At 43.0% G+C, this 9,376-nt stretch overlaps 1 protein-coding gene across 1 annotated transcript; it reads left to right on the top strand.

Moving 5' to 3' along the window:
• Window positions 1–7,124: 7,124 nt before the first annotated feature.
• Window positions 7,125–9,144, top strand: hes2.1 (hes family bHLH transcription factor 2, tandem duplicate 1). The gene is made up of 4 exons (XM_060852217.1): window positions 7,125–7,331; window positions 7,459–7,554; window positions 7,681–7,768; window positions 8,509–9,144. The coding sequence occupies exons 1-4, from the start codon at window positions 7,233–7,235 to the stop codon at window positions 8,841–8,843; spliced, it is 618 nt and encodes a 205-aa protein (XP_060708200.1). The 5' UTR covers window positions 7,125–7,232; the 3' UTR covers window positions 8,844–9,144.
• The last annotated feature ends 232 nt before the right edge of the window (window positions 9,145–9,376 follow it).

Genomic DNA, 9,376 nt, shown 5'->3' with positions numbered 1-9,376 from the left:
CTTACCAATCCTGAGCCCCACTCTTCATTCCCCTGAATCTGGCTTCTTTCAATTGATGCCTTTTTCCGCCGTGCCAGCAGCATCAGAATATCGGAGCAGGAGTAGGCCATTCAGCCCATCGAGCTTGCTCCGCCATTCAGTCAGACCTTCTCTGATCGTCGCCCTCATCCCTTCGGTTTGGCGCTATCATTCTACCCGTTGATCCTTGCATTATTTTTAATTTCCACTCTAAACCTCTCCATTGCCCTCCCTGCTTTAAGGTACAGTGAAAGTCGCGGACTTAGCAAGTTTTAAAATACAATCAATTCATAGTTTAATTTCTTCCGCAGATCTATCCGATGTTCTCCTTGTTCTGGGGATCCCTGCAATTCCATCTCTCTCTCTATTAATTGTTCACTTTCCATCATTCTTGGCACAGTTCTTATCTGCTCCCTTTCGCTTCGTTCATCATGTTAGTAAACTAATTTATTTCACACTGTGAATCCATAATTCATGTTTTCACTTTTATCTTCCTGTCCTCTTCTGCTGGTTTTGTTCCTATATCTGCCTCTCTTAACATTTGCAAAGACGGAAGGGTAATGTAGAGAAAGTTACCATACTTGAATACTGCAAATTGTTCAGTTCTGAGGAAGGGTCACTCGACCCGAAACGTTAACTCTGATTTCTTTCAAAGATGCTGCCGGACCTGCTGAGCTTTTCCTGCGATTTCAGGTTTTATTTCATACGGCAAGGACTGTTTCCGTGCATCCCGCAGTTGGTGCCATCCTTAACAAGTTCCCACGAAGAAGTTTAGCTCAGATGAGAGCGGAAATAAATGGGCTGAGATCAAATGACAGGGAGCGGCAACCGGGGAAGCAGATCAGTGAGAATCTGAAGCTTTCATCTAGCTGGCTGGTGGCCAGTGATATTTGGGTGGGGAGGAGGGGACAGAACGTGTCCGAATGCGTTCATTACTTTATTACCATCAGGAGCTGGGACGTGGGAAAAGCAGACTCGGCATCAGCTTACTTAAAAGAACCTTCCCAAAGCACATGAGATTTCACACCTAAAATCATCAAGACTGTTCTCAAAACATGTCATATTCGACTTGAAACATCAACTTTGTTTCTCTCTCCGCAGATGCTGCCAGAGCTGCCCGAATTTTTCAGCACTTGCTGTTTTTATTGTAGATAGTACATTGCTTCTCATCCATGCGTGGGATGTGGACGTTGCTGGCTGGTCTCAACTCCACTGAGTTCTGAGGAAGGGTCAGAGTCAAAACGTGTGGCACTGGGAAAGCACAGCCGGTCAGGCAGCATCCTAGGAGCAGGAGAGTCAACGTTTCAGGCAACAGCCCTGTGCTAGCTGTGTGTCGGGGAGGGGGAGAAGAGCTGGCAAGAGGACTGAAAGATAAATTGGAAAGGATGAGGCTGGGGGGAGTAGCTTGGAAGAGATAGGTACCAATGGGAGAAATTCCACTCCAGAACATCCCAGATGGTTTCCTACTTCAAAGACCTCAGTTTCCCCTCCCACTTGGTCGACAATGCCCTCCAGCGCATCTCCTCCACTTCCTGCACCCCAGCCAGTGAACCCCACTCTTCAAACAGCAATAAGGCCAGTCCTCACCTTCCACCCGACCAATCTCTGGATACAACATCATCAATCGCCATTTCCGCCACCTACAGTCAAATCCCACCACCACAGAGATATTTCCCACCCCACGCCTATCAGTATTCAGCAAGGACCATTCTATCACCTACTCTCTAGTTATGTCCAAGCCCCCATCAACCCACTCTCCACTCCAGGCACCTTCCCTTGTCACCATAAGTGGTGTAAAACCTGTGCCCACACCTTCCCCCTCACGTCCATCCAAGGCCCCAAAGGATCCTTCCACATCTGGCAGAGATTTTCCTGCATAACAACACACCTCATCTACTGTGTCCCTTGCTCTCCATACTACCTATCTCCTTCCAAGCTACCTTACCCCCAGCCCCACCCCCTCCTACTTATCTCTCAGCCCCCTTGCCCGTCCCTCCACCCCACATCCGTGATGAAGGGCTGTGGCCGGAAGGACTCTCCTGCTCCTCATGTTGCCTGGCCTGCTGTGTTTTTTCCAGCGCCAAACCTGTTAACTCTGATCTCCAGCATCTGCAGTCCTCACGTTCTCCTCTCCACCCGAAACATTAACTCTGAATTTTCTCCATTGATGCTGCCAGACCTGCTGAGCCTTTCCAGCAATTTCTGTTTTTGTTTCTGATTTAAAGCGCCCGCAGTTCTGTCGGGTAGTATTTTATATTCGGTACTTTTCTGTAACTTTTCACTCACCTATTTCAGCTAGTCCTTACCTGGAGGGCTTCAGGTGTGGCATTTGTATCAAACTTTTGGGCATCGCTGAATCGAAACCTCATCACTGATTTAAAACCTGATCAAGGTGAATAATTGGAAAAAGAATAGACGTAAGATATAGAGTCATGCTATTGAGTATTCCGGGCTTCTACAACAGCGCAAATACATGACACAATACATAATATTGATAATTCCTTATACAACATAGTCACTTCTTAAGTCTAACAAGCATTCGAATTAAGTCATTAAAACTGACCATATGTTATATGGGTATAATGGACTAAAGTGAGCGATTACGGTCATTAATTTTACTCAAATTATTCAATACTCTAGCTGCCAACAGCAGGATAAACCTCACTAGACATCCGACACTATATTCTATGAGAACATTTATTGCTCTCATTAAATGATTACTGTTACAGAACTCTGTGACACCGGGGTGCTCTACCACATAAATTTGGCATAAATTCTAAGGTTCAAATGGAATACACGCCGTAAGAAAACTAGAATTATACTAATGTGGATGTATGTTACAAGTAGTCTGGCAGTATTAAATGGCAGGATTTCAATGCTATTGGAGAGGGTACAATTGGAAAAACACAATCTAGTGCCTTGATGCACATGTGGAACCCGCCGCTTTAAAATGCCAATGTCTCTTCAAAATACATTTCGCAATCACTAAAAGTACTACATCATAAAGTAACCACAACGTTGACCACTTCAACTTTTAAAATTAGGAGCTAACTTCGAAAGATAAAGAATCGTAGCCTGTTTGGAGGAACCCCTTACCTTTGTTCACAGTTGTTATGTGGCCACTGCACTGACATTAACAGAGGCGCACTCTTTGAGGACCTAATGGGGGCAGTCTAACTGTTCCTCAAATATCAGAGCATATGGGACCCTGACGCCAAAATTGCTTGAAACACAACAGCCTCTCGAGGTGAAATGGGAATCAAGAGGTTTTCAGAGAGTGAGGGGCTGCGCTCCGTTCTGACTGGTCTGGTTAGTTCCTGGACCGAGCTGTCTGACCGAGCTGATGGAGGGCTCGTGTCAGGCGCGTGGCATCTATTCATCTCAGTGAGTGCCACAATGAGTCTGATTAAGGCGCGGTGCTAAAGAATGCATTGAACCCCCAACACCAAACTGCCAGTCAGACAGATACTTTTGCGGTTTTGAGGTCGTAAGGAAAGTAAAATATACAAAATCAGCCATTGGTTGTGTTTCTCTGGATTTCAAATATCGTATTTGCGCTTAGAATTAAGACCTAATTTAATTAACCCCGAATTCAATATCCATTTTACAAATTGTGAATGTTTCTCAGTATCTCGTGACTTTACACGTCCCCAGCGTCCACGATAAGGCTTTTATGATGAGAATTATAAGCCTGTTGAGGAGTTGAGACGTTTGAATGTTGAGACTGAATGAAATATGAAATAAGGGAATAGCAATTGCGTTATCAGTGTGAACTTGGAGAATCATCATTCACCAGGATAGCGTGTGTTTGAGCTTCGGGACGCCTCTCTTTTGATGCTGAATGACTATTCAAGGTGGTACCATCGAAAGATGTAGATTGTGGGGGAGGGGTGGATTTGGGGTGACCGAGAGAACAACAAAGATTTTCACTCCCCAAATAACAATAACGGGTAGAAGTGCGGAGAGTCAGTGCTTGTTCCACACAGTCATCGTGCAGATAACAAAGAAAGGAGATTTGGCAAGGGAAAGGACAGAACAAAAATCCAAAGAGGAATTAGTCGTAAACTGAACAAATAAAATAAAGTTCAATGGCTTATAAGTTATTTATAGGACTGCAATAGGACAGATCAAGACCCTAATACCCACTTTTAATCAAGTAGTATACAATAGATCAGAATAAAGAGGCGCTAAGTTCATGACCAAGATGAGGAGGAATTTCTTCTGTCAAAGGGCTGTGAGTCTTTGAAACTGCTAGGCACAGAAAGCTGTGGAGACAGTCTGAAAAAAGAGAGTAAAGGTAAATAATTAAAGAGGCTGAGATAGTCTTGGTTGGTGGCGTTATGGGGAGAACGCAGGAGAGTAGGCTTCAGGAACGCCGGATCAGCCATGATTCTATTGAATGGTGGAACAGGCTCGAGGGGCCGAATGGACTACTCCTATTCCATATTAACTATTTCAATCTTTACTATTAAGAGGAAGCTGGTTGACAGTTGAAGGAGAAGGGATTGGAAGGCTATGCAGATCGGATTTGACAGAAACAGCGAGGAAAAGAAATGGAAACAGCAGTTTGGGTGAACGACCAGTTTCTCTGCTTGAAATTACATGTAATTTTAAAAAACTTTTCTTCCATACGTGGTCGATATGGGTTTCCTGAAAGAGAATGACCATTTGATTGGAATATAATTGACACCTTTCGCAGCACCTGCTAAACAGGTTATAAACATTTTATTTTGTCTTCATGTTTTTATTGAACATTCTTCTTCAGACCGTCTGTTCCCGGTGGGGCTCCCGGCCCTGGGTTCTCCAGTCTGTTGGAGCTGCAGTTGACGCGTGCCGAATGCACGCCTTCCATTCAATTCAATTAGTCCCACTGAGACCCAACCGAGCGATTGTTAGGGAAATAAAAACTGAGAGAAATGTACAAGAATGTAGCGAATTCAGACACATTTTCGGCTGAAATCGGCTAGCGATATTGCAGACCAGTGACTTCTACTGGGCAAACGATGGGAAATGTTCTGCTATTTCCATCTCTATGACTCTGTTAGGGAAGTGAAAAACAAGCATTTCATTTTAATTACTAGGAAACAGTAAAGGAGTGTCAAAAAGCCAGTTTGCAGTTTATCCAAGGGTGATATCGAGCTACCCGCTCTCTGACTCACTGCTGGCTACAGTTTGAGTTGCTCGTTGGAAACCTCTATATAAAAACTTCAATATCACGTGATTATTTGCAGTTAACACCGCTTTAAATGGAAAATCTGTTTGTCTGAGGTGGCCCTGGGTTGGGGGTGGACTGTGGGGGTACGGTGGAGTGTTATCCAAGGACAGATGTTTAATTTAAGACAGCTTCCCAAGCCAAAACGAACGCGGGCTTTTATTTAAAATTCAGGGACAGATTGGGATGCAATTTTAATAATGCAACAACACGCGAAACATTTGAAAACCTAAAAATTGCAGTTATCGGAGCATCCTTGCCAAGAGAGAGGTCGATCAATTCTAAAAGGTTACATCTAAAAATCTCAGTTGAATTATATGAATTCTGAACCATGCAGCAACTATAACTTTTTAATGAATATGCAGATAATGTTTTAACCAAAAAATATATGGGGTCGCAGGAGGGCGAACATCCTGTGTATTAACATACAGGGAGAATTGTGCATCTTAGCTGGAATTAAATTAAAATAAAACAAAATTCCTGGCGAATAGGTTAAGCCATAACTTTTTTTTACTGACATTGAAACTTTTGATGTTACAGGTGACTGGGAAGTTATAGAAGTGTTATGTCCAAAATGAAGCTATTCTGTGCATCTGTATTAAACATTGCAAACGCTGCAATGTTTATGTTCCTTTTCGATTCGTTTTAATTTTGAGATTATTGGACGTGTATCTATTCGGCTGGTGTCTGGGGTCGGGCTTGTTTTTGGCGTGTGGCTGACGCGTGGCTTGAATTGAATTGATTAAGCCTCAAGGGAGACATAGAGATGCAGAGCAGCGTACTGGACACCCATCTCAATGTTATATATTTTAGACTTTGTGTTCGGTTAAAGAGCGCCGTTTAAGTTAGTTAGCCTTTGCGAAATGATTCCAGACACTGGGGCTAATAATTACTTCTACCCCTCAAAACTAGGTTTCAACACTGATAAAGCGAGTTCCTGTTGCTGAGGCAAAAAAGGGGACAAATAATAAACAGAATTTGCAAGGGACAAATAAAAGGACTCAATTTACATCGAAACTTCAAAAAAGCCGGAGAATACACAGGCAAAGTCAAGCTGACCCATTTTCTTCCAGCTGGTTCACTCACCGCCCCTCCCAACACAACATCCCCATCTGAATTAGTATTTATCAAAAGTTTCAAGCATAAAAATTGTCTGCAAATGGAAGTTTTTGGGTGGGGGTTGGGGGGTGGTGAGATGGTGAGTCGGCGTAGCTTTAGGCTTGGGATGCTGCTTCATTGTCTAATTGGTTTATTCATATTCATTATCCAACAGGTTCGTTTTCGACCTGAGGTCCGCGAAACATTGAGAAAGTGCATTACCCCGACTTACAAAGCATGCCTTTATTTGCAATTCAAAGAGAAACAAACATCTTGCAATCTGCGATAAATCATATCAAGCATCATTTGTAGGAGTTTGGAAAAATCAATCTTAGCTCTGACAAACTTTCTGAAAAGTTTTTAACTTCATTTAACTTGTTACTGCTTGCAGCTCAGGGGGTTTGGGATTTTATTTGTCGAATGTTTTTGTTGTACTATAAAGTATTCCAGAAGGTATTTAGAATTCTCCCATATTTAGTTGTTTTTTACATGCCGAGTCTTTGGTCAGTCTCATGGGATGGTTTCACTCTCACACACCCATATGAAGTTACTAGCTTCGATGATATAAGCTTCGGTTCTGGTTTCACTGACTAAAAAATTGTGTTTCTGGCTGGAATTGTGTTTGCGAATTGACTCCACTTTTAAGTTGGGGAGTCGCAGGCAGATGGTAAGTTTTTTTTTGAGTGGGTTGCTGAGGAGCCAGGAGGCGTCTCCCATCAGTGACAAAGAGCTGTGGGCGGGACGCGGACACACCCACGCTCTATAAGTAGACTCAGTCCCCGAGCTACACAACCATTCCCATACAACTGCACAACTCCTGGACGAAGTCTTTACCGCTCGAGCCCAGCGTCATTTGAAAGAAAAAAAATTCTCTCTCTCTCACGCACACACACTCACATTAAGAATGCCTCCTCATCTGTATGAATCGAACACTACTGAGCACGGACAAATCTCAGCGCAATTGAGCAAAAGCAAAAGGAAGGAAGCCAGTGAATTAAGAAAGGTAACTCAGCTGCTAGGTCCTGAATCCGGCTTATCCAGAACGAGCGAGCTTTGACCTGCGAACCTTCCGTCTTGCGGTTCTATCCTGACTTTATCGCGTCTGAAATCTGATTTGATTTTTCTTGCAGACTTTGAAACCTCTCATGGAGAAGCGCAGACGCGCACGGATCAATGACAGTCTGAACCAGTTAAAGACTCTGATTCTGCCCCTCATTGGAAAAGATGTAAGTGTAAGATGCAGTTCACAATTAACCAGCATCGTAACCAATTCCATTGTAATCCAGTTTACAAGTGAAGGGCCAATTACTAAAAGGTTGTTTTATCTCTCTCTCTCGCTCTCCCTCTTCCAGAGTCCCCGATATTCCAAATTGGAAAAGGCTGATATTCTAGAAATGACTGTCAGATTTCTCCAGGACCTACCGAAGACACCGCTGTACGGTGAGTGCATGATTCGGTTTTTCAGATGAAAATATTTCCATTATACACACACACGATCCAATTAGCACCAAAAAAAAGGGCTTCGATGTGAATCATCAGGATTTAGGTCCCTTCAGTATGTTCCACAAAGCAGGGGAGCACTCTAACTTCGAAATCGATTCTGTTTTTAGATAATATTAGATCAACTTGTTGTGACACACCTCTGGGGTAGGTGGAACTTGAATCCAAACCTTCTAGCCCAGAGTTAGGGACACTACCTCTGAGCCACAAGGGATCTTCGAATGTGTTTGTACAATTACTGAGACCAGTTGATGAAATGTCTCCCGGTGAAATGTTACAACTTTCAGCATTGTTTCTCGTGATTCTGTCACTGTGTAACATTTAGTTCTTAAAATGATAGTTAATTGAAAGGAGACAATGATGAATAGCGCTGATAATGGTTATTTAATGTAGCTCACTCCAAGTGCTTTGTAACAGTACATTATTTAAGTATTGTCTCCGTCTAATGTAGCGACCGAGCTGCACACCAAGTTCCTCAACACAATGAAAAAAAAAAATCCGTTAACTTGTTTACTGGTTGCCTAAATATCATTTTCTGTCTTCTATTTCTAAATGCATGTGTGAAAACGGAAACTGGACCAGCTCGTGAGTGTATAGGCTGCTGTAAGTTTAATTACTGACTTAATGAAGAGGCAGAATGAAGAATAACCAAATGTTCTTTCTCTCTTGTCTTCTTGTAGATCGCCTGGACAGCTACAGGGAAGGTTACCGCGCCTGCCTCCTACAACTGGCCAACCTTCTCCCCAGTTCAAAACTCATGGGAACGGAAGCTTGCGATCGCCTGACGGACTACCTGGAGAGATGTATGCCTCTAGTCTCCTACTATCCTTATTCTCACAACACCAGGAGCCCCACGGGGACAGACGCTTCACGAGAGAGACCACGGACTTTAATCCAGTCGAACCCAACTGGGAGCTCAGCGCTTCATCGTCCTTCACCGCCCAGTCACAGTCTCCGTCCCAACCAACAAATCATTCCAGCTGACCAGGAGAACTCTATCTGGAGACCCTGGTAGTGGACGTGAATACACGAACTAAAAACAAAGAGACTTAATTACCTTGTACAGGATTACATTGTAAAGAAAACTTTGCATTCTGTTATATCCAAAGCATTGCCAGTTTTGTGAATTGAACAATTTCTATGCAAAACAGAAACTTTCCTTTACGCCGAGCCAACTAAACGACGACTCACAACGGGGCACTTTGTAATGTTAGCATGTCTATCTTTCTGTAATATAAGGGAATATATTTTAAATATGAAAATTCAAAGATAATATAAATTTAATGATTGTATGAAAGAGATTTCTGAAAATAAACCGAAACAAACAAAAAATAGGCGTTTTAAGAGAACTCTCATATATCTACAGTTTTTTTTATTCCTGTCACTTTGTGAAAGCAAGTATTTCCAATACTGAAGTTACAATAAAATTCGGGATTGAACCATGGGAACAGTCAGAATCCTACTGGGTGGAGACGTTTTCCCTCCCCCGGTGGCATTAAGACCTCGGAGCAACCCAGCGTTTCCCTTAAAGCTCTCTCATAAAGGGGC

Source organism: Hemiscyllium ocellatum, chromosome 37 (assembly GCF_020745735.1).
Source record: "Hemiscyllium ocellatum isolate sHemOce1 chromosome 37, sHemOce1.pat.X.cur, whole genome shotgun sequence".
NCBI classification, from domain to species: Eukaryota; Metazoa; Chordata; class Chondrichthyes; order Orectolobiformes; family Hemiscylliidae; genus Hemiscyllium; species Hemiscyllium ocellatum.
Note: the sequence above shows the minus strand (reverse complement) of the source record. Positions and strands in the feature narration are given on the sequence as shown.